This window comes from Alosa sapidissima, chromosome 1, assembly GCF_018492685.1.
Source record: "Alosa sapidissima isolate fAloSap1 chromosome 1, fAloSap1.pri, whole genome shotgun sequence".
Taxonomy (NCBI): Eukaryota; Metazoa; Chordata; class Actinopteri; order Clupeiformes; family Clupeidae; genus Alosa; species Alosa sapidissima.
Genome location: NC_055957.1, coordinates 16961148 through 16986782, shown reverse-complemented (window position 1 = coordinate 16986782; position 25635 = coordinate 16961148). Strand labels below are relative to the sequence as shown.

The following is a 25635-nucleotide window of genomic DNA, read 5'->3' as shown; positions in this document are numbered from 1 at the left end:
AGAGGGAACAAGTGAGGCTGAGAGAGAAAGAGCCAGTGAGGCTGAGAGAGAGAACAAGTGAGGCTGAGAGAGGGAGCAAGTGAGGCTGAGAGAGAAAGAGCCAGTGAGGCTGAGAGAGAGAACAAGTGAGGCTGAGAGAAAGGGAGCAAGTGAGGCTGAGGGAGAGAGAGCCAGTGAGGCTGAGGGAGAGGGAGCACGGTAGAGAGGGAGCGTGGTAGACTAGCTGTCCCGGCAACTTTTGTGCTGCTGGCTCTCACAGGACGCTCTGTCCCGGCCCGGTACCCAGGGCCCCGCACCATAACGGACCACCGGCACCAGCACGTGTTTGTGGAGGGGTGGGGTGGGGGGGTCAGGGACTGGCAGCTTCCTGAAGGGGTAAACAGATGGACACAAAAAGAACGACAAAGAGAAGGCGGCGAATGAGGCAGATGAGAAGTAGGAGGTGAGAGCCTTAAAAGTGAGATAGAGAAAGAGAGACAGAGAGAGAGAAAGAGAGAAGAGGAGAGGGGGAATAGATGGATAGAGAAAGAGAGACAGAGAGAGAGAAAGAGAGAAGAGGAGAGGGGGAAGAGATGGACAGCTCGGTGGAGAGGAAGTGTGAATGTTACGTTAATGTGAAGATGATGATATATAGCTTGGTGGGTAAAATGGGAGCATGTTATGATGCACTGTAAGAGATGTTGTTTGTTAACATAAAATCTTGATGATTAAATAATTTGTAAAGAGTACTCGTGTCACTTTTGGGCGCATGTGTGACTATGCATGCACAAGTGTGTGTGTGTGTGTGTGTGTGTGTGTGTGTGTGTGATTGTGTGTGTGTGTCTTTGTGTCCACTCTTGTTTGTTTGGTATTCAAGGAGATGGCCGAAGAGTGGGGGTAAGGGGCGCCTTTCATTATGTTTGAGCTCTCCCCCTTTCTGTGTCACACACACACACACACACACACACACACACACACACACACACACAGGCAGCTGAATTGCCCTATTGACTGAATTCTCAGCGTGTCGCTACACAGAAGAACCCGGATAGAATAGAACAGAGTAGGGGATACGGGCTTCTCTGTGTGTGTGTGTGTGTGTGTGTGTGTGTGTGAGCATGCGTGTGGCGAAGCGGTGAACATGTGCACGGAAGTTTAAAAACACGGCAGAGGCTGCAACCCCGCAGGAGAAAGACGCTGCCTGTGAGCAGCTCCGTGTGTCCCTGCAGGAGCTCCCCTGAGCCTCACCCTCACCGTCTCCGTAACCCAGCTGCTGAGGTGAGTCTCCTGAGAAGCTCTTGCATCAGTGTTGTAGTGCCTACAGCACAGAGCAGAGAGGATGTTTAAACTGTTTGACTCATTTCTTAAAAGTGTAGGCTACATGGTCGACTCCGTATAGTATACATGTTCAACTCTGTAGTTTCTCAAAAGTGTACATGTTCGACTCCATAGTTTCTTTAAAGTGTATGTTCGACTCCGTAGTTTCTCAAAAGTGTATGTTCGACTCCGTAGTTTCTCAAAAGTGTACATGTTCGACTCTGTAGTTTCTCAAAAGTGTATGTTCGACTCCGTAGTTTCTCAAAAGTGTATGTTCGACTCATAGCATTTTTTTTCACTGCCAGTCAGACGATGGCTCATGCCTCAGTGTGATGTTTTTTTTAATGGGGCAATAATATTAATAGATCTTATTCATAGGAAAAGTGTGCATAAAATGTGACTTAAGTGGTATTCAGTTCTCAAACTAATTACTTTTAAATTAGCTACAGGTGAGCACTGGCTGACCGACTTCTGCACAATGTTAGAACTGTAGGTGGTGTTGGCAGCGTTTTACAGGCATCAGCTAACATTTATCAAATTAAATCAGCTATCTGAATTTTTTCTCCTCTAATTTAAAAATGTATTTAGTTCCATGAACATAACCGAATGTCCCAGAAACACAGAATGTTGTGTGTACGCACAATGTAGATCCGGCATGACTGCACATGACTCCAAAGTACTTTTCCTTACCAGGGACTAGTTTTGGTAGTGGATCACACAGATTAGAGGACAGACACATTCCTGAGACAGGTGTTATTAAGATATTTCTTCATCTGGATTACTTTAACCTGCTGGTGAAGTGCCACGATTCCTTCTAACACAGCAGGATAAGAAATACGGCTACCTGAATAACAGCTGTGTGGATAATCCTTCTTCAGCCCCACTACCACTTGTGTCATATTGCTTAATTATTATTTTCAATTCTCATTACAAAAATAACCCCTTTCCACTGTACTGTGGGTCTCACCTCTCACCTCAAGTGACTATAGTGATGGGATGCTGTCAACAGCAGGTGACACTGAAATTCATCTAAATGGATCTGCACAAGGTCAGAATCGGACTGGCCCTAGACTCTCCATCTATCGTTCAGCAAAGTAATAATTCATTGATAAGCTTCAAATAATTTTACAATTACACAAATTATATTCATTAGGTAGTTGCTTTTATCCAAAGTGACTGAAGCTTGATTGTTGTTCCACAACTTTAAGTCATTTACGAGACCTTGGAGTAAGCACAATATCTACTCAATCTGATAGTACATAGAGATCAAGTACAGAAATGCATAGTAATTTCAAGTAAAGAACGGTACTGGAAGAAAATACATGTAAAGAATAAATGAACAAGCAAACAAAACAAAGGAGTTGATAAGGAGTAGAGAATATTCATTCACGGGATATGAACTGTAACAGCAGTCGTATTGATAACTGTTTGTATGTGCTTCGCTAAGAACAGTCTATTTTGTAATTCTGTTTCGATTTAAATTAATCCAGTGTTTTTCTTTGTCAGTCAGATGCTCTACATACATCTAAATGTTCTAAATTGCAGTTTCAAAGCTCCTGACATTCTCTCCTTCGAAAACCAAACCTTATGAGAACCAAATCGACTTTCTGACAGACCATATTTGATGCTAAGATGTAGAGTATATAGAGTACATCATTTGGAGATGAAGGTCAGTGCAAGCCTCTAAGAAACATTCGTGAGTTTGACTAGTTTGGGATTAGGTCCAGTGTTTGACAGTGTGTGTGTGTGCATGTACATGTGCGTCTGTGTATGTGTGTATTTGAGAAAGAGAGAGAGAGAGAGACAGAGACAGAGAGAGAGAGAGAGAGAGAGAGAGAGAGAGAGAGAGAGAGAGAGAGAGAGAGAGAGAGAGAGAGAGAGAGAGAGAGAGAGAGAGAGAGAGAGAGAGAGAGATGGGGAGAGGGACATAATGTGTACTAACCAGGGCATGGGCCACACACGCATGCGCCTACTCGCAGGCACACAAAGCTGTGTTTGTCAGCCGTGTCTTTTGTTCCTTTGATCTGAGCCTTAAAACAAAGCATGCTTGTGCATGAGAGAGGGAGAGGGAGCTACAGTGTGAGAGCAGAAGAGAGAGACAGAATGAGCAAAAAAGAGAGTGAGAAAGTAAGCAAGAAAGAGAGAGACAGTGAGAAAGTAAGCAAGAAAGAGATAGTGAGAAAGAAAGCAGGAAAAAGAGAAAGTGAGAAAAATAGCAAGAAAATAGTGAGAAAGTAAGCAAGAAAGAGTAGGGATGAATGAGCAAGAGAGAGTGAGAGTGGGAGAGAAAGACAGAATGACTAAGAGAGAGTGAGTGAGTAAGCAAGTAACAGAGAGAGAGAGAAAAAGATAAGTGAGCGACAGTAAAATAGAGGGGGGGGGGGGGGGGGGGGGCAGCTAAGGGGCGTTGTTAGGAACGATGCGCTAGCGGAGTGCCTAAAACCCCCTTTAGCTGTTGTAGAATCAGTGTAACCTACGGACTCGAGTGGCTTATTGCTTAAAACTGTTGCTATAAATACCTGGCAAAGTTTCATAAAGTAAAGGCAAAGCAACGAGAAATGTAACGATTTATTCATAATCATTCTTCCGCCAAGAAATATATTTCCTCTATCTGAATGGTTGCCAAGCAATGTCGAGACGCAGCTACTTTAACTTTTGTATCAAGTTATGGTAGCGCAGTAATATAGAACGGAATGGGGTCAAGATGTATGTTTGTGCTAGATTTTACAACGGCATCAAACGTGATTCAGCCAATCACAAATCAAGGACCAGAACTATCAGTTTTAGAAGGAGTGTTTCCTGACTGTAGGATGGTTACATGCAGATGTTCGTGAGACGCACCTGCTCATAGACCAGTCCCTTATTTGCAACACCTGCTCATAGACCAGTCCCTTATTTGCAACACCTGCTCATAGACCAGTCCCTTATTTGCAACACCAAATAAGAAGCACTGCACAGGGCACCAACACAAGCCTGTAGACTGAAGAGAGGGGACAAACTGAGAGGTGAATACGGCCATTGTGAGCCCATTGCATAACTGGAATGGGACTAATTGCTTATGTAATTGTGACTGACTGTGCTGGTTGCATGTGGCATACATCGCATGTCAGAGTGTGTTTTCTGCTCTTTTCAGGATGTGTTTGGGGAACATACAGTCCATACACCCACTGGGGCTGGGTATCTCCCCATCTCTTTGCTTAAACTGACCTTACTTGGCCTGGGCGTGCTCTCCCTGTTTCACACACACACTCACACGTACACAAACAGACACACACAAAGACATTTAGCCATTCTACCACAGGCAAGCATGTATATGAGTATGAGATACACACAAATGCATACATAGTCACTCTCACCACACATAAAAAGACAGAAAGCGAGATAAAAAATGCAATCTTTAGAAAAAGCCAGAGTGGAGAAAACAATGTGCAACAATGGGAGATGGAGTGTGAACGAGTGAACTGAGCCTCTCATTAGCAACCCAATGTGTTCAATCCTGCTCCTGTTTTCTTTTTTCCCCCTTTCCTTCCCTTCTCTCTTTCTCTCCATCTCCTGTTTCCCTCTCTCTCTCTCTCTACATTTGAAAAAGGTCACCACAAGTTGACAGAACACTTTCCCTCTTTCTTCCTGCCCCCCTGATAATGTCAGAGCATTTTGCCAAGGTATACCCTTACCAAAAAGAGCCGTGATACCATCTCACTATTTCTCCTCACCCCATCCCCCCCTAGCCCCCTCTCTCCGTCCTTTCTAAGTAGTCTCTTTGTCTTGCCTGCTTACCAATGTCCGCACTCATTAACATTCCACCTGTCTTGCGTTCGCTGGTGTCCGTCTCCGTCTTGTTCGGCCCCTTTCTCTGCTGGTCTCGCTCTCATAGCCTTACAGCTCTCTAGGGATGGATGGGTAAACAGGCTGACTGTTGGAAGTGGACTATACATTTTAAAAGGTCTTAGTTTTTCCAAAAGTAATTTCCTAGGAATTTAATGCATTTAACTGTTATCAAAATAGCAGAGTTGTTTTGTTTTACTATGGAGAGATATTTATAATACAATGTTCACAATTAAATTTCATGTTCATGGTTTATGTTACTTTGCTTCATAACCCTGATGCATACTTCTATACGTTTCACTGTAAATCATACTGTAACCTATTGAACCTACTGTACCTGTGAGCTAGTTTTCGCTTTGCCCTTAAACAAATAAAGCAAACCTATGCATAACACTTCAAGCAGGTCTCACTCCATTACAACATAGTCACAACACAAGTCTTACTTATCCCTCTTCTTATCTCTTCTTGCTGCTAATTTGGTGACCTCATTAAAGGAACCGTATGTAGGATTTTGGCCAAAACTGGTACTACAATCGCTTTCAAAATACTGTACAGATGTGGTAACTAGAGCAGAGCTGGCAACCCAGATGCCGAAACACTACTGACTTTGTGATTACTAGATAGGTGGAGGGTGGCGGATCAGGCTAAAACACAAATATGTAAACATCAACATCAGTTGAGGGCTGCAACTTCACTTTTTTTAATGACGATATCCTGGCCGGACTACTGTTGTCAGTGATATAAGTATTTGAAATTAGCATGATTTCCTAATGTCTAGTGACAAATCAGGGCCATTTTATGATTAATTGAATTACATTTCTTACATACGGTTCCTTTAAGCTTTTAACCAAGTAGTCTCACTCTCATTAATCTCTTTCCTTCTAATATAACTGACTTCCTAAGTTTACACTTCTCTAGGAATTTCCCAACTATTGCTTCCCTGATCCAGGTCAAACTCCCCAAACCAATCAGACACCTTAGTTTCCTGTCCTTCTCTACAGATGACGCTGGCCACCCCCCCGTCATCGCGGGGGGCCCCCCACCAGAAGGTATGCCACTCCCAAACGCAGACGGACGTGCTGAAGCCACTGCTGGGAGGGGGGTCTGGGGGCCACCACTCTGCCGCCGGGCGGCGCCGGCGCCGCGTGCTCACCAAGGACGGGCGGAGTAACGTGCGCATGGAGCATGTGAGTGGGCGTGGTGCGCTCTACCTCAAAGACCCCTGGACCACCTTCGTGGACATGCAGTGGCGCTACAAGCTCATCATGTTCTGCGCCACCTTCGTGGGCACCTGGTTCATCTTCGGACTGCTCTGGTACCTGCTGGCCTTCCTGCACGGGGACCTGCTAGGTGAGAGACAGAGAGAGAGATCATGAGAAAGAGGGGAGTGGATAAGGAGCTGGCCTAGGGGCTGGTACCGTAGTGGATAAGGAGCTGGTCTAGGGGCAGGTATCATAGATAAGGAGCTGGCCTAGCTTACAGTAGCCTGTGGTTTTGATTCCTGGCTGCAACCGTTGTGCCCTTGAGTAAGGTACTTTACTACCCTGATTGTTCCTGGGAGATGGCCCTAATATGTCAAGCCCTTTTGTAGGTATCCAATGTAGTTCCGGGTATTTTGGTGACTCTAGAGCTCCCCCTAGAGTTGTGAAATATTTATAGTTTACCTTGCCGTTATAAATAGCCTACTTCCCTTTCCCCCTGGACATGGACATGTGTAGCCTATTCGTTTTGGACTAGCAGAATACACAAGGAAGGACTAGCAACAGGCGAAGACAATCTTCAAAGAGCTATCTACTTACTGACCAGGTAATGTTTCACGATTCTTGCGAGATGTCTCCCGCTCCCTGACAGGCCAAGTTGAAGGGCTGGTTTTCTGGCTGCAAGGCCAACTGTAATCTATGGCTATGCTAGGTGTATGATTCCACTTTTACAAGTTTGTTTACCTTCAACCTTCAAAATGGCTTCGAAGCTGTTATATTAAGGTAAAAAACCTGCAAAGTGCTGCTTTAACATTTAAATTAATCACACTCCTGTCTCCAATGACATTTTAGATATCCATAATAGCATCTATAGTCAGATACTCTCAATGACTGTTACAGATAGCCACATGGCAGTTTTTTAGTATTTTGTATAAAAAATGAACTTGGTTTTGCGGGGCAGCCGTGGCCTACTCGTTAGCACTTCGGACCTGTAACCGGAGAGTTGCCGGTTCGAACCCCGACCAATAGGCACGGCTGAAGTGCCCTTGAGCAAGGCACATAACCCCTCACATCTCCCCGAGCGCCGCTGTTGATGCACCGGGATTAGTGTGTGCTTCACCTCACTGTGTGTACACTGTGTGCTGTGTGTGTTTCACTAATTCATTGGGATAAACGGATCACGGGATCAAAAAAGTATATATACTTAATACTGTGTGACCACGGGAGTCAGATGACAAGAGTCTTGACTATAGAGTGCTCGACTACGCCACTTGGGGCCTTTCACACCAAGATGTATTTTAGCTAGACCTCCAACACCTTGATTTAGACAAGAGGGCTCTCGCACACAGATAAGCCAGTAATGACAGAGACGTGGTATTTCAATGAAAAAATAAACAATATTTATTCACAAGCAATTCAGTTAAAAAGTCAGTCTTGGGTTTGATTCTCAGGATGGAGTGCAGTACATATTAGGCCCAATAGGCCAGCAAGAGGAAGGTAGTGGCTGCCACCAGGAATATTACATGTAATCAAGTAGGGTTAATTTGATCAGCTGTTCGGGAGCGGTTACCTGTCCTGGAAGAGGAGTGAGACCGACACACCACCCGTGCTGCGGATTCTGTTGCCTATTCACAGACACACACACACACGCTCGCATAGGCACAGGTACTACAAAGAGTGATCACTGCAAATAGTGAGGTGCACGTTACCACTACAAATACTGTGTGAAGTACACGAAGAGGAGGACTCAGATCCGGCGACCTGCCCCGCGGAACAGCTGCAACACTCTGTTTCTCTGGAGGGGAGAAGGGAAGATATGGTTGCTATTGGCAATAACTGGCTGGGTCAAGAAAGCTAGATGTTAGCATTACTACCATCACACATTACCGCAGCAAAATACTGGGGCAGCCAATACCACACCTGTTGCCGACACACCACGACGGAGGGCAAATAAATGAAACCAGCCACGCCTATGTTTAGGCCAAATCAATCGGACAAACAAAACAAAATAAAGAAAACAAAATGAGGCAAGAGCTACAATTACTTAAATCTACAGGAGGCAAAGCAGCAGTGGCAATCTTTCTAAAGGAGTAAACAAACAGTTAAAATCCATTGTTTATGGTAAATACAGCCTAAACCAATACAGATACAATACAACACGGTTTCCTTTTACCTCTAGGAATACAGCACTCAACATGAATGGAAATGGGACTCCCTGGTATCTCTCCAGTACGCAAACCTACATAAAATCACACACAAGCATCGCTCACATACAACATAATAAAAGGTTATTGGCTAGTTAAATCACAAGGACTTACAGCGAAACATGACACATTATAGTAGATCCAGTTACTGTAAACATGCATATAAACATACATATGTACACATGCACACACACATATTACATGGCAAACCTTACTGAGATATACAGCCAATGTTACCTTAACGCATCTCCCAATAGAAAGTGCAACCTGCGCGTACACGGCGTCTTTTCAGTCAAGACCTACGTTAAAGACAATGCTGTGAATGTGCGTGAAGGCATTTACAAAAGGACCATACAGTTCAATCATCTACGGTGTAGTGCTTGTAAATACCTTCGGTAGATCAACAAAACACTACCCGGAAGCGTCTGGTACACAGCCAAATACCTGTTGTCAAACAGTTGCACTTTAAAAACAGCTGGCTAAAATAACATGTTTGCAGTGAAAAAGGAGCATTGGCACATACCTTTCATAGGTGACAGCACAGCGAACACAGTGTAGGGAGGACGTACGGAGCCTAGGGATCACTTACTAGCCCACCTCCGGTGCCGGTCTTATAGAAAGTGCCATTGACGCTAATGAGTACATAGCCACCTGCAAGCTAACTGGAGGGCGTGACCGATAGGAGAGGAGCTACGGTGAGAACAGGAGGACAAACTTGGTACAGCAGTTAGTCTGCCGGTTACATTCTACCCCCCCATTCTTTATCGGCGTCCCGCAGATAAATAAAAATAAAATAAAGCACTGGATCTAGGACAACAAATAAAAACAGGGTCCTATTAACACCAGGGTCTGAAAACTGCTGTCATATTACTGCTAGAGCCAGGTACCTGGGGGTTCGTAGCCCCGTCTGTCCTACTCACCACTGATACCGGGAGCCGATGGAGATTTCCATGTCTTCCAGCAGTGGTCCGGGAGGTCCGCCGTGGAGCTAGGGCGCCGTGATCAGGGCTAGCTGCTGTAGGAGTTAATGGAGCCGGAGCAGACGGGTCGACTTGCACCAGGGGGCTAGATGGATCCGACAGTTCAGGGGGAGGGGCCACTGGGTCAAGATGGGCAGGCTGTGTCTGGACTCCGGGTGCCCTCACCACGACCCACTGACCGGTGTGATCTTCAGTCTCATGATCAGCTGCTATCATAGGCTCCAAGGGTACATCAGGAGGCTCTGGGCGGTGGTTTTGGCGGGCAAGCTTTAGCATCACCCGGTGTACTTGCCGACTCCCATTGAGGTCATGCACGGGGGCTACGGAGTATACCACACCACCAGGGGGTGGGGCTCGAACCACTTGATGTAGGATTGGGCTCCAGGCGTCCTGGATCTTGGTGCGCCCTCTCACTCCGTGGTCTCGAAGATAGACGAACTGTCCTACCTCCAATGGAACATTCTTGGCTCCTTGGTCATGCCGTTCCTTCCTCCGTGCGGCAGCCGCCTGCAACCTTTCCTTAGCACCATGGAAGACCACGGTTAGACGTCTCTGGTGTTCCTGCACCCACTCACTCACTCTGCCACCTTCTGGTTCTGGTACCCTGCCCAAAAGGAAATCAATAGGTAGTTGAGGCTCCTGACCAAACATTATGAAATGCGGAGACTCACCCGTTGACTGATGGATTGTGGTGTTGTAGCTGAACACCAACTGAGGGAGATACTCAGGCCAATGGCTCTTCTGCTCAGCCGAGAGCGTGCGCAACAGATCATGCATAGTGCGGTTAAACCGCTCGCACTGACCGTTGCCCTGCGGGTGGTAAGGTGTCGTCCGAGTCTTTTGGATCCCGTACAGGCTGCATAGCTGATAAATAACAGCACTCTCAAAACAGCGGCCTTGGTCAGAGTGCAGCCGAGCGGGGACCCCGTATCGGAAAAACCACTCCCGGACCAGCACATTGGCCACTGTCGCCGCCTTCTGGTCCCGGGTGGGCACCGCCTGTGTGAACTTAGAAAACACATCAGTTATAATTAAAACCTGTTCCTTACCATCTCTGGAGGGCTCCAGAAAGGTGAAGTCCACTGCTAGGATTTGGTTTGGGCGGGACGCTAGCAAGTGTCCCATGGGCGCATGGGGCTTGGGGTGAGCGGATTTGGCGAGGGTACATCGCACACAGTCTAGACACCACTGTCTGATGTCTTCCCCCATTCCCGGCCAATAGCACCTCTGCCGCACTAACTCGGTAGTGCGTTCGATGCCCTGATGGCCGTGATCATTGTGCAGCTGCTTCAGCACGTCACCCTTTAGGCATGCTGGCAGCAGCAGTTGATAAAGTTCCTCACCCCCGTCAGGCCAGTGAATCCGGCGGTAAAGCAGACCAGCAGTTTCCACCATGCGATCCCAGTGGCGGAACAATACCTTGGTTGGTCCAGGTAGACGTTCACGGGCTGTAGAGTTAGGTGGTTTCTGCTCTCGCCAGAATGGGAGGAAGGCCCTGATAGTCGGGTCTGCCCCTTGTAGTGCCTGCAGATCCTCAGTGGTATGAGAAGGAAAGACAGACATGGCCGCCTGGGTCACCTGAAGACATTCCTCTCGTCGAGCAGCTTGTTGTACGGCCACAGGTAGAGCAGTTCCGACCGCTAATAGCCCTGAAACAGGGTTGGGGCCTTCTGCAGGGGGCTGTCTGGACAGAGAGTCTGCATTCTTATTTGATCGACCAGAACGGTATCGAATGGTGTAGTTGTAGGCAGACAACTCAGCTACCCATCGCTGCTCGGTCGCTCCCAATTTGGCTGTATCCAGATGGCTTAGAGGGTTGTTATCAGTCCAGACTGTACACTGTTGGCCCCACAAGTACTCCCGGAACTTCTCAGTCATTGCCCATTTCATGCCCAGGAATTCCAGCTTCATGGAACTGTAGTTCTTCTCGGCAGGGCTAAGACTCCGGCTGGCGTAGGCAATTGGGCGAACTTTGCCTTCCTGCTCTTGTGAGAGCACTGCTCCAAGCCCGATATGGCTGGCATCCACCTCAAGGATGAAGGGAAGAGTGAAGTTAGCAAAAGCCAGGGTAGGTGCGTTCACTAACCTCCTCTTTAACTCCTGGAAACTCTGCTCAGAGGCGTCTGTCCAGGCTCCATCTAGCCGTGGTCCGTGGCCCTTCCTCGTCTTAGTCCCTGCTAGCTCAGCTACCAGACGATGTAATGGGGCCGCTAGTTTTGAGAACCCCTCAACAAACCGCCTGTAGTAACTCGCAAATCCAAGGAAAGACCTCAGCTCTGAGACAGTGGTAGGATGAGGCCAGTTGGCAACGGCAGACACCTTGGCTGGATCCGTAGACACGCCGTCACAGGAGATTAAGTGGCCCAAATACTGGACCTCCTTCCTGAAGAAGCAGCATTTCTCCAGTTTTACCTTCAAGCCTTCTTTCTGGAGTCGGCTCAACACCAGATCTAGGCGGGACAGGTGGTCATTTATGCTAGACGAAAAAACAATGATGTCGTCCAGGTACAGCAGGAGTGACTGACAGTTTTGAGCCCCAAACATCCTCTCCATTAAGCGCTGGAAGGTGCCTGGAGCATTGCACAGCCCAAAGGGCATTCGATTGAACTCAAATAGCCCAAAGGGCGTGCAAAAGGCAGTCTTTGGGCGGTCTTTCTCCGTTACTGGTACCTGGTTATAGCCACTAGTCAGATCTAGCGTGGAAAACCACTGTGCCCCAGACAACGCATCTAAGGACTCCTCAATGCGGGGAAGTGGAAAGGCATCCCTCCGTGTCTTGTGATTGAGTTGTCGGTAATCCACACACATGCGAAGGCTGCCATCCTTCTTCCTCACCAGAACAATAGGAGAGGCATAGGGGCTACTACTTTCCCGGATGACCTGACTATCTAAAAGCTGCCGTAAGTGGGCCTTCACAGCATCATAGTCAGAAGGGGGGAGACGCCTATACCTCTGCCTAATAGGCCTGTCATCTAACAGGGGAATGTCGTGTGACAGCAGGTTGGTACAGCCAAGATCACCCTCAAAAGCTGAGAAAACTGACTCATGCTTCAGCAGGAAGGCCCTCACGTGTTCTTGTTCAGACTCTGAGAGCACGGATAAGTCAATGGCCTGGATCTGCTCAGTCACACAGTTAACCTGTCCAGTGTGGGCCTTAAGGGTAGCCGTAACAGTATTAGTGCCCTGAACAACCTCAGTAATCCCTGTAGGGAGGCTTTCCACTGTGACATGGACCACCACACCTATTGAACTACGGGGGTAAAGTGTAGCACGAGAAAACCCAACATTAACAATAGGAATAAAAGCTGTACCTCGCTCTACATGAACTAGGGCAGGTGACACAAGAACGCCCTCAGGTAACGAATTTGTAGCTGGTTCAATAAGAACGGCAGAGGCGTTACCGAACTGGGGAGAGCAGGTGGCGGGCACCAACTTGACAGTACCGCCAGGTATATGGATGGGCCTCCGACCCCTAACTTTAACAATCCCCGTTTTAGTTCCAGGGAAGTTGAACTGGGCTTGGTGGCAATGCTGCAGGGCTCTCTGCCATGGAGGTGAAGCATGAACCACTGGTGGGAGATCGAACAGGGCGGGGCCATGCTGGCCAAATAGTTCATCATAACATTCTCGAATGATATTCATTCCCAGCACACCGGGCACTGCAGATGAAAGAGACTGACCTGGTGGATCTTTGACTACCAACCAGCCACGATGAGGGATTACCCTCCCCAGCAACTCAACCGTGAACTCTGCATAGCCTGTGTAGGGTATTTCTAAACCATTTGCAGCGCGAAGCTGCAACCAATGACAATGCTGGAGCTGGTCTTGAAAATTATCCACAAAGAAACTTTCCACCATAGTGGACACCATGGACCCTGTATCCAATAAACAGTTAACAATTACTCCCCCTACCCTAACAGCTACCTTGGGACACTGTCCAACAAGAGACAACACCGTATGGCGTGCCGGGTTGTGACCCTGAGAGCCCATATTGCCCCCACCCAACGTGTGGCTCTGCACATTGGAGGGAGCTAGTTTTCCGTCAGCTGAGAGGTGGAAACGGAGTCTCCAGACTGACGATGGGTTTGAGGAGCTAAGGGCTGTGCTGAAACCACTCGCTCATTGTCACACTCCCTTGCATAGTGACCAGGTTTTTGACACCGCCTACAGATGACTGGGGAAGGGCGGCTGGACCTGACATGGCGTGCAGGTCCCTGCAAAGCAGTCAAACTGCTAGTTAACAGATTAATCTGTTCCTGTTGTTTCAGCAACATCGCTCTCAATTCTGCCATTTCTGAACTAGCCAGGTTCACCGGGGGTGGGGGAATATACTGACCTCTAGAGGTCTGCATAGCACAGAGGGAAGGGACTGAATAACTTCTACCTCGGGGGAAGTCGCTGGGCCTACCTTCACGCTCCCACCGAATGGCTGCAGCCCGCACCTCTAACATGGACAGCCCTGGAGTCTGACGTACCAACCGCTTTAATTCTCTACGAAGATCAGAGTCGATGACATGCTCTACAAACTGATCACGCAGCAGCAAGTCAGATTGGGGCACTGATCCAGGGGAAGTTTGTTTAACCTTATCCATTAAAGAGAGAAGAGCATGAGAATACTCCTGTAGGGACTCGCCATCAAGTTGTTTCCGGGAGAAAAACTGCTCTTGTAAGGCAACATAAGATGTTGAACATCCATAAAGGTCTTTAAGGATAGATACAATTTGGTCTGGGTCTTCCCTCTCTGCCCTAGGCCTATAGCGTATCTCATCCTTTGCTTCACCATCCAAATGATCAAACATAAAATAGGCCTGGTCACGTGAACCCAAATGTCTTGCACGCACACACGCATTCACTTCTTCCACCCATTCATCAATACCAACACCGGATCTGCCCCTGAACACAGGACATTTCCTTTCCCTAGGGAGATACAGCAATCGCTCCTTGTCCGCTTGAAGCTGCCGCACTTGCTCCCTCAGTTCCTGTAACTCTTCAGCCATAGCTGAAACAGAAGGGCTAGATTACTTCTGGGGTGGCCACAAGAGGGTGCGGTGAGGTGGTGCCTCAAGGTAGAATCGTCAGGTCCCCCGATGTGCCAGCTGCTGCTTTGCCTCTATTACCTGCTTTACGGTATATTGCCTCTCAAACAATAGCAAAAAGAACACAACACATAAACATATAAGGGGGGGGGGGGGGGGGGGGGAAGACAAAAAAAAAAACAAATGAAATACACGTCTCTGTATACTAATCCTGCCGACTACGCCAGATTGTGACCACGGGAGTCAGATGACAAGAGTCTTGACTATAGAGTGCTCGACTACGCCACTTGGGGCCTTTCACACCAAGATGTATTTTAGCTAGACCTCCAACACCTTGATTTAGACAAGAGGGCTCTCGCACACAGATAAGCCAGTAATGACAGAGACGTGGTATTTCAATGAAAAAATAAACAATATTTATTCACAAGCAATTCAGTTAAAAAGTCAGTCTTGGGTTTGATTCTCAGGATGGAGTGCAGTACATATTAGGCCCAATAGGCCAGCAAGAGGAAGGTAGTGGCTGCCACCAGGAATATTACATGTAATCAAGTAGGGTTAATTTGATCAGCTGTTCGGGAGCGGTTACCTGTCCTGGAAGAGGAGTGAGACCGACACACCACCCGTGCTGCGGATTCTGTTGCCTATTCACAGACACACACACACACGCTCGCATAGGCACAGGTACTACAAAGAGTGATCACTGCAAATAGTGAGGTGCACGTTACCACTACAAATACTGTGTGAAGTACACGAAGAGGAGGACTCAGATCCGGCGACCTGCCCCGCGGAACAGCTGCAACACTCTGTTTCTCTGGAGGGGAGAAGGGAAGATATGGTTGCTATTGGCAATAACTGGCTGGGTCAAGAAAGCTAGATGTTAGCATTACTACCATCACACATTACCGCAGCAAAATACTGGGGCAGCCAATACCACACCTGTTGCCGACACACCACGACGGAGGGCAAATAAATGAAACCAGCCACGCCTATGTTTAGGCCAAATCAATCGGACAAACAAAACAAAATAAAGAAAACAAAATGAGGCAAGAGCTACAATTACTTAAATCTACAGGAGGCAAAGCAGCAGTGGCAATCTTTCTAAAGGAGTAAACAAACAGTTAAAATCCATTGTTTATGGTAAATACAGCCTAAACCAATACAGATACAATACAACACGGTTTCCTTTTACCTCTAGGAATACAGCACTCAACATGAATGGAAATGGGACTCCCTGGTATCTCTCCAGTACGCAAACCTACATAAAATCACACACAAGCATCGCTCACATACAACATAATAAAAGGTTATTGGCTAGTTAAATCACAAGGACTTACAGCGAAACATGACACATTATAGTAGATCCAGTTACTGTAAACATGCATATAAACATACATATGTACACATGCACACACACATATTACATGGCAAACCTTACTGAGATATACAGCCAATGTTACCTTAACGCATCTCCCAATAGAAAGTGCAACCTGCGCGTACACGGCGTCTTTTCAGTCAAGACCTACGTTAAAGACAATGCTGTGAATGTGCGTGAAGGCATTTACAAAAGGACCATACAGTTCAATCATCTACGGTGTAGTGCTTGTAAATACCTTCGGTAGATCAACAAAACACTACCCGGAAGCGTCTGGTACACAGCCAAATACCTGTTGTCAAACAGTTGCACTTTAAAAACAGCTGGCTAAAATAACATGTTTGCAGTGAAAAAGGAGCATTGGCACATACCTTTCATAGGTGACAGCACAGCGAACACAGTGTAGGGAGGACGTACGGAGCCTAGGGATCACTTACTAGCCCACCTCCGGTGCCGGTCTTATAGAAAGTGCCATTGACGCTAATGAGTACATAGCCACCTGCAAGCTAACTGGAGGGCGTGACCGATAGGAGAGGAGCTACGGTGAGAACAGGAGGACAAACTTGGTACAGCAGTTAGTCTGCCGGTTACAACTGGTTTTACTAAATGATGCAAACGTCCTGTAAAAAAAAAACCCCTGTTATTAGAACACAAGCTGCAATTTATTTCATAGAAAGATGTTGTAAACATAGTTTGTTGGCATCTGGCGGTAGCTGACTATCGCAATCACAATCGTAATCACAATATGAACCAACGCAATTACTGTACCTAATCGCAAAAGCTACAAATTATTGTGATTGTCACATTTATGACTTTTATATTAATTTCATCCTCCTTGACTATGCCACTCCTGGTTGGTGGGTGTGCGTAGTGTGTGAGGAACACAGACATTCTGATTGAGCTTCATAGTCAGTCGGTCGGTCATAGTTGCCCACTGATTTGAAGCTACCGGAATACGAAGGAAGGTAATACACTGACTTCATTAACCATCCTTATTATAATCTCTCTGTATACTTTTAACGTTTACAATACTTTGATTTGTAATACAATGGCGTGTAGGCTACTTCCATTGACTATTTTGATGCACTCACATAATCCTGGCTCTGAATGGGAGGGGTGAGGCCTGACAAGAGCTGTTATTAGATTAGTACAGTGTCAGTCTGGAAAATGAACCACTCCTGACTCCTGAATGAACCAATGCTGACTCCTCTGGGCCGATCGTTGGCCAAACGAATTATAGCCTATTCTATCGGCCCAAAAGTTGTGTCTGCCCACTAGGAAAATGCCCGGTATGCCAGATGGCCAGTCCGCCCCAGATTTATATGTAGGGACCCTCTCCACAGTACCACCACCATGTCAGGCTATTTTGAACCTTGTCAGAGGTTTAAATTGTGATTTATTTTGAAACCTGTCTGTGTTTACACCAAACCAACCCTTTAAGATGGCTAGTCATTCAATAGTCAATCAATTCACTTTTCAGTATCTTCAAATATTGCTCTGGCTGAAATCCCAAAATGTAGCCCTGATTTGGCCTTATAACCAGATAAAATCAAACAATCTTAAAAGGCACTAGAATAAAGTAAATTACATGCAGGGTCCTAATTTATATGCTAGGCAAAGTCTAAAGTCTAACTAAAGCTTTCTTAATAACTATGCCAAATCTATTTGCAAATTTACTAATGTACATGGTAATGGTAATGTAATACCATGAGAAAGATCCTAAGCACAAACATTGGTGGGTCAGCAAGAAGCTGTCTCACACTACATGATGCAGCTAGTTAATGCAATGGGTGATGGTGGTAGCATAGTGGTTAAGGAGCTGGGCTAACATGCAGTAGCCTGGAAAGATGTGCATTCATTTCCTGGCTTCCACTCACTGGCAATTATAACAGTTTTGATGGGGTGGCCAGGCTGGTGCAGAGAGGAGTGGCACATAAACATAACATGTGACAAGTAAAACAATACGTATTAAAGCTTTAAATTCAATACGAAATTATGCGTTATTAATAACCTGTTTTATGTAAATTATAATTAAAATACACAATTTGACATATGAAGTAGCAAACAACTTAAGTATGCCATAGAACATCTGAAGCACATAACTTCGTAAACAATGCAACCAAAAAGAGAGTATTTTCAAGTAAACCAGTAGCGAACTAGAATGGAGTTTTCCACCATATATAAGCCAGATGAACCTCATTACAATGGTAGAAATGGGTTCAGTCCAGTAACACAGCCATAGCATCGCAATCTGTACCAATAAATATAGCCTCAATAATTTGACCAGCATCAAATCAATGTAAAATGCTTGATTTGGCTAAGAAAAATATATACTTGGAGACGTTTCATGCTGACAAGCCAAATGATCATATCTCTGGTGGCACTTGGGGTGGCCAACTGGATTCTGGGGCCACCCATCTGGCTCTGCCCTAGCTTCCACTGGTGTGCCCTTGAGCAGGGCACTTAACCCCAAGTTGTAATCCCTTGTAATGTAATTAACATATGTAAGTCACTTTGGATTAAAAGTGTCTGCTAAATGAATAAATGCAATGCAAACTGACTTTGTTAGTTAGTCAAAGACAGACTTTGCCCAGCACATTTACATTGGGGCCCATAATCCTTTAAATCTCTGGAAGATCCCCAAACCTGGGTTCAATTGTCCCCATCCACATGTTCAATGCTTCCTGCGCCAATGAGGTGAGATATGGAGAAGATATTGAGGGAAACAAACAAAGGGATAGGAAGATGGAGAGGAAGACTGAGAGACAGATAAAATGCTTCTTCTGTGGAGACTTAAGGTGAGAGATGGACGCGATAGTCCCTTCCATCCTGCATGTGTGTGTAGTGTTCAACCTCCACCTAGACATAATTGACTTGAATGTATCTCTATTCCCTCCTCTGTGTGTGTGTGTGTATATAGAGTTCGATCCTCCAGCGAACCACACAGTGTGTGTGATGCAGATGCAGACACTGACGGGGGCCTTCCTGTTCTCCCTGGAGTCGCAGACCACCATTGGCTACGGGTACCGCTGCATCACGGAGGAGTGCGCGCCAGCCATCATCCTCCTCATCCTGCAGCTGCTCATCACCACTGTCATGGAGATCTTCATCACTGGAACCTTCCTCGCCAAGGTCAGTGCACGGCGAGTGTGTGTGCGCTTATGTCATTATGTCTGTACGTGTGCCATGGAGATCTTCATCAGAACCTTCTCCACATAGGTGTGTGTGTGTGGTCATACACCAATCATAAAACACTTACCCTACCATGCTCATGAAAGAAGTTAATGTTGACACATCATTTATATGTAGTCTGACAGGTCCTGGTATACAGTTATAGGATATCTTTATCTTTACAACATTGGAGGGCGCTGTGGCGCAACTGGTTACATTGCCCGTACCACATATGGGTCCAAGTGCCACAGGGCCCCAGGTCTCAAACCCCTGAGTCATATTCCGGTCCCACTCCATCTCCCACTTGTTTCCTGTCAATCTCTAACTATCCTATCACAATAAAGGCAAAAATGCCCCCCCCAGATACTTTCTTTACAACATTAATGTGAGAGAATTAATATTTACATTCATTACACTCTGTAACAACATTGAACATACAACATACACAACATATTCAGCATACATACAGAATCAAAGTGATCATTTGCCTGATTAGATGATTGTTTCACTCACCACATGCTCAGGAACTGATTGATTGATTGTGTGTTCTCCCCTTCCTGACCTCTCACTAACAGGTGGCACGACCGAAGAAGCGAGGCGAGACGGTTCGGTTCAGCCAGCATGCTGTCGTCTCCAGTCACGACGGCCGGCCTTGCATCATGATCCGTGTGGCCAACATGCGCAAGAGCCTGCTGCTGGGCTGCCAGGTAGGCAGGGAGGGGCCTGTTACCAGGGTTACGAGTGGAGGAAGGGGCCTGTTACCAGGGTTATAAGTGGGTGGAGGGGCCTGTTACCAGGGTTATGAGTGGGAGGAGGGGCCTGTTACCAGGATTATAAGTGGGTGGAGGGGCCTGTTACCAGGGTTACACCGAAGGGGCCTGTTACAGGCCCAGGGTTATGTGGGGACCCCCCCCCCCCCCCTAACTAAAGAAGAACAGTTGGGGGGGGGGAAATCAACCTCCAAAAAAGGCTCCAAAAAAACTTTAAAAAACTGACCCCCCCATTCCCCACCCCTCCCTTTTTGTTTGCTAAGTGACCTTAGGAACCCTGAAAGGCGCTATATAAATGAATTAATTTTATCTAAATTCTTTAATTTATTAATATTGCTATGTAACCCCAAGCTAGAAATGTAAATTTGTGCATTTTAATCTTACATTTTAAATTTTAATTCAAATAAAGCATTTGTGTGGCTGTGTGTGCGTGCCTGTGTTTGTCAAAGGTGACGGGTAAGCTGCTGCAGCCGTGCGTGGCTAAGGAGGGGGAGACGGTGCGTCTGGAGCAGCGCAACGTGGCCTTCAGCGTGGACACAGCCAGCGAGAGCCCCTTCCTCATCCTCCCCCTCACCTTCTACCACATCATCGACAGCAACAGCCCGCTACGAGCATGGGCCGTCAAGGGTATGCAACAGTGTGTGTGTGTGTGTGTGTGTAGCCTGGGTTTTCCCATGCTGCCTTACACGCGCAATTTTATTCACGCTGCTAGGCAGCCTGGATTCCATGGACTTCGTTTTCACCTCAACGAAGGAACCAATCACAGAACGGAGGGGGGACAGCAAGACGATGACGACACGCCGAAGTGGTTATGAGCTACGTACAGACGCATTTGATAGACATTCGTAAACCACGTTTCAAATACGAGAAAATTAATGTGTACTGTAGTTCCCAGACCCCATCTCAATGTGATGAGGTTTGGCGTTAGCCAGGCTAGTAGATAGATAGATACTTTAGTGTGTGTGTGTATGAGAGACAGAATGGATGGATGGAACAGTTTGTGTGCATATGTAGGGAAGGATAGAACAGTGTGTGTGTATATGTGGGGAAGGATAGAACAGTGTGTGTGTGCATGTAGGGAAGGATAGAACAGTGTGTGTGTGCATGTAGGGAAGAATGGAACAGTGTGTGTGTGCATGTGGAGAAGTGTGTGTGTGTATATGTGGGGAAGGATGGAACAGTGTGTGTGTATATGTGGGGAAGTGTGTGTGTGTGTGCATAGGGAAGGATGGAACAGTGTGTGTGTGCATGTGGAGAAGTGTGTGTGTATATGTGGGGAAGGATAGAACAGTGTGTGTGTGCATGTGGGGAAGGATAGAACAGTGTGTGTGTATATGTGGTGAAGGATGGAACAGTGTGTGTGTGTGCATGTAGGGAAGGATGGAACAGTGTGTGTGTGCATGTGGAGAAGTGTGTGTGTGTGTGCATAGGGGAGGATGGAACAGTGTGTGTGTGCATGTGGAGAAGTGTGTGTGTATATGTGGGGAAGGATGGAACAATGTGACTGGTAATCCAAAGGCACTTACACTCACAACGGCAGGTTCAGGGTTCCAACACAAGGGTGCACCCAGGGATGTAGTGGAGGCTAAACGCAAGTAAACACAGTTTACCCACCTCTGAAATTTCAGAAATAGAGTTTATCCACCTCTTAAAACAGTTTATTCACCAATTGCAACTTTTAACATTTAGAAATTACACTGTATTATCCACATCCACAATATGCACACTCATCAACACTCTAGGAACCATTTAATACTACTTGTATTGTTATAAACGTTAGACAATAACCTCCACCAAACATATTCTGAATGCCTTTTTAAAAATTCCGATACCGCATGCGCAGTCCACCTTACCGTGGTCACAGAATTCATAGTTTACCCACCTCTTATTTTACCACTACATCCTTGTGTGCACCTGCATATGTATCACTGGTGCGTGGGTCCGAGTTAATTTAAACTCGGACCCACGATCGGCCCGATATTTAAATCAACCTGACCGTAACTCGAAGCGAGAATAGGCTATCAATTAAGACAAAATGATACCCGACCCGCTTATTTACAAAATGTGTGCTTTTGGTTAATGTAGCCAGTGTATCGTTATTGAGCTATGTAAAACATTCAGATCAGAAACAGGCGAGATCAGTTCGGAAAGCAAATACAGTACACATAAATTACGTTAATAGAACGGCTAACTATGGTTGAGCAAGAAGGAAAATGTCTCGGGCGAGTGTTTCTACTGTATCTGTAGTGTTAATTTAGTGATAAATTACCTTGTCTATTTGTAATGACCGTGAGATTCCTTTCTTGTGTTGTTGCATGGGAGGCTGCCATGGTTGGAGAATATGATAGTGACGTCAAGTCAGGTACCTCGGTAGCCCGGTTGAAACCAGACCCTTTTCAGTCGTAACTGAGAGTGGGTCTGGGGAAGGTTCATTCACAGCCCATTTCCAAAGGGCGTTCCCAAACGGACGCCGATCAAAATGCCTCGGACGCAATAGGAGAGGCCAAAAACCAATCAGAGCAACGAAAGAGACAGAGTGACGGACACACACTTTACAACACTGTCTGGTTGTAGGGAGAAGCAGGAAGAATTAACCACTTTTTAATTAAACGTAGGCTATAAGGCATCGTGCCACACTGAAAGCTAATATTTTGTCACTAGCAATTTACATCTGCCTCTGTCAAACACAATTGCATTTTCAGCTCTGAACAAAACCATTCACGTTCAAACGAGCATTTTGTTTCATTCGTCCTTTCTGGCTGACCGGGACATATAAAGCAGGAATGGGGGACGAGAGACTGAAACGTTCAAAGCAATTATGCCGGAATTGTTTTAAGGCAAACACTGAAGTGTAGCATTTGAGTTATGCTCGCATAGCACACCAATTCAAAAGTAGCCTGTGTTTTCTGTCGGCTACGTGTCCAGCTACTGTAGGCCTATAAATTAACAGAATATCAAACCGTTTTCAGTAGCCTACCACTGTTGCAGAGATCACATCCCTTACATACATGTTTGTACAATGTTGCATATTCCAACATAAGGAAGCAGTTAAGAAACTTCTAACTCTTAAACCAACGTGATAGCAGCTTCAAACAAGCGGCAGCAGCCATCGTTGTTTTTTTTTTTTTAAAAACCCCGGCTTCTTCAACAGGGTGCGCTATCGTCATCGTGTAAAGCCCGCCTCAAGGGTTCTGATTGGTGCCTCGATCTAGGAAAATTGGAAATGGGCTAGAATGGGTTCTTGGCCAGACGGACTTTCAGAGCGAATCTCGAATTTGCCAGAAGTACGTCTGGGTTTTTCCCAGGCTAGTACCTCGGGACACAAGACTTCCGCACGAGTCTCTGAGCAAACAATCTGACCCGACTTTGCGTTCAAGTAATTTTTCCTCTGTCGAAGTTTCCTAATATCCGATGTGGCATGAAGGCGCTATTATGCTATGTGAGTCCAATACAAATCCCCCCATGAGGATATTAAAATATATTCTATTCTATTCTATTAAATGAAGAAAACAAAATACTTCTCCAAGACATTTTCCCCACAATAACTTACAATGGTAATCTATTTCTGTATCTGTTCAAATAATTTGACCTGTTTTTTTTTCTGAGCTGGCAAAGAGCTTAACAAAGTCATCCAAAAGCAAATACAAATCAGCAAACACTTCTCAACTAAATACTTACTGATGTCATCTTCTTTAAGAACCTCTCCAAATACTTCCCATATTTCGCTTTTCCCACAAAGTGACCATGGCAGTGTATACGAACGTACAGTGCTAACTCTCTCTCCCACTCTTTTCCCTCCATTAGGTGGGGGCTGGTCGGACCCCGAGCTGGCTGACTTTGAGCTGCTGGTGATGATGAGCGCCACGGTGGAGCCCACCTCTGCCACCTGCCAGGTGCGCACCTCCTACCTGCCGGACGAGATATTGTGGGGCTACGAGTACCCGCCCGTCGTAACCCTCTCATCCACCGGCAAGTACGTCGCCGACCTTGCCTACTTCGACAAGGTCGTCAAGACCAAGACCCCGCCCACCTTCAAGGAGACAACGGCCACGCCTAACTGCCAGGGTTACTCTAGCGGTGGCGGAGAGGGAGGGGGAGGGACGGAGGGGACGGACCCTGAGAAGATCCTTCTGGAGCAGAGTTACCGGGAGCGTGCAGGCGAGGAGCGGGCCGTCAGGGCGAGGGAGACCAGCCCGCTCAGTGTACGAATCAGCAACGTCTGAGTGCGTGCACACACACGAACACACGTTTGTGCATGTTTGTTTGTGTGTGTATGTGTGTGAGGCTGCATCTGGAGCAGAGATACCAGGAGTGAACCTCCACATCAGTAACGTCTGAGTGCGCACATACATACACACACAGACACACACGGAGTGTGTACATGTGTGTATATGTTTGTGGCAGAGGTGCAAATACACACACACACACACACACACAAGCACTTTCACATTTGGATACCTATACACGCTGATGCCAACACACACACACACACACACACAGAAGATTAACTTTTGTTGCTGTACCTCATGGGAGGATGGTTTGACAGACATTATGTTTGTAGAATTGAAGAAATGAGATTCAGGTAATTATGAAAAAGCAGAGATGACAAAAATAGAGAGAAAGAGGCAGACAGGAAGAGTGGGGTGAGAGACACACACACTCAGTACAGTAAATGAATGTATGAGGAGCGATGGCAGGTAGGGGCTGATTGGTGAGTGCATCTGGATTGCCAGATTGCAGGTCTCACAAGATGGACAACGCTGTCATGGACGCACCTTCGACTCAATCCATGGACTTAAGTAATGTGATGTAGCAATGACCAATAGGAAAAGAATGTAGATTTCTTTTTTTAAAATGGTGCCTTTTTATTGTTGTTCCTAACAAAGCACTTTAGGTAGCATCTCAAAAGAGTAGCGCCTGGTTGCCCTCCCCCCAGAAAAAAATCAGTTACAGATGCCAGTAAAAATACTAAAGCACTTTAAATGACTAGGACTGTAAACACAAATACTGGATTATGTGAATAAAAATGTAAATAAATTTGTTTGAATATATTTGGACCTAACTGCTCTAAACTGTTTGAATGTCTGTGTTGTCTACTGATAAAGTTGACTGATATTTAGCAAAGGCCTTCATCCAAAGTGACACGGATCTGGCTTGCAATGGCAGGAATGGAACCGGGGTTGACCAATTGTCAGTCTGTGACGTTACGGCTGGTCCACAACGCCATCACTCTGATGTGTCAGGAGCAATTCCTTTCTTATTCATCAACTTTGGTTGATCAGGGGGATTATTTTTCACTAGTTCTAGTTAACTTACAGTTCAGGTTGTCAACCACACATAAAACTTTGCTTATAACGCTATGTTCATTAGTCTTTTGTTCCCATCATGTTCCCATCACGTTCCCATCAGCTAACATGTTCATTTTTAAGCGACTGAAATAAAGACACGCTGACCAGAAAATGTGGGACATGTCCAGTTTAACTCCATAAATCAGGGACATTTAACTTTATTACCAAGAAGGGCAGACAGGACAACCACTGAGGCTTCACAAGCCACCTAGCCTGGCCTTAATTGCCTTCCTACGTTCTTCCGCTCGATTTTCATCTCCCCCCACGACTCCGTCTGGGATTCCGGCCATTGGCCTCGCTCGCAACGGAGAATTCGACTCCGAGCCAATCAGCGAGCAGGGGGCGGGAGTTGTGAGAGACGACGTAGAGATTCTGCGCTGTGTTTGAATTTTAGTCCTCGAGGGGTTTGGCAATGGCATAAGTTAATGAAGCAA

The 25635-nt window shown here is 46.3% G+C and overlaps 1 protein-coding gene and 1 long non-coding RNA gene across 5 annotated transcripts; one reads left to right on the top strand and one right to left on the bottom strand.

The window, feature by feature from the left end:
• Nucleotides 1-1018: 1018 nt before the first annotated feature.
• Nucleotides 1019-24915, top strand: LOC121724565 (ATP-sensitive inward rectifier potassium channel 10). Of its 2 annotated transcripts, XM_042111261.1 has the most exons (7): nucleotides 1019-1257; nucleotides 4886-4958; nucleotides 6123-6471; nucleotides 18833-19044; nucleotides 19659-19790; nucleotides 20303-20480; nucleotides 23658-24915. In XM_042111261.1, exons 2-7 carry the CDS (start codon nucleotides 4938-4940, stop codon nucleotides 24074-24076), a joined length of 1311 nt encoding a protein of 436 aa, XP_041967195.1. In that variant the 5' UTR covers nucleotides 1019-1257; nucleotides 4886-4937; the 3' UTR covers nucleotides 24077-24915. The 2 variants fall into 2 exon arrangements, with proteins under 2 accessions (XP_041967195.1, XP_041967272.1); XM_042111338.1 differs by lacking the exon at nucleotides 4886-4958.
• On the bottom strand, nucleotides 7539-16497 carry LOC121724900. 3 transcript variants are annotated; one of them, XR_006035339.1, is made up of 4 exons: nucleotides 16284-16497; nucleotides 16151-16204; nucleotides 15998-16059; nucleotides 14696-15795 (listed from the first exon to the last, which is right to left on the bottom strand). It is a non-coding gene; the product is annotated as an uncharacterized LOC121724900 (long non-coding RNA). The 3 variants fall into 3 exon arrangements; XR_006035341.1 differs by adding an exon at nucleotides 7539-8115 and having other exon boundaries at nucleotides 15127-16204; XR_006035330.1 differs by having other exon boundaries at nucleotides 13826-16059.
• Nucleotides 24916-25635: the final 720 nt, after the last annotated feature.

Excerpts from the sequence above, each read along its gene's own strand:
- LOC121724565 (XM_042111261.1), top strand. The coding sequence starts at position 4,938 with ATGTCAGAGCATTTTGCCAAG. Across the intron at positions 4,959-6,122 it reads TGTCAGAGCATTTTGCCAAG|ATGACGCTGGCCACCCCCCC; the intron begins GTATACCCTTAC and ends CCTTCTCTACAG. Across the intron at positions 19,045-19,658 it reads CTGGAACCTTCCTCGCCAAG|GTGGCACGACCGAAGAAGCG; the intron begins GTCAGTGCACGG and ends TCTCACTAACAG.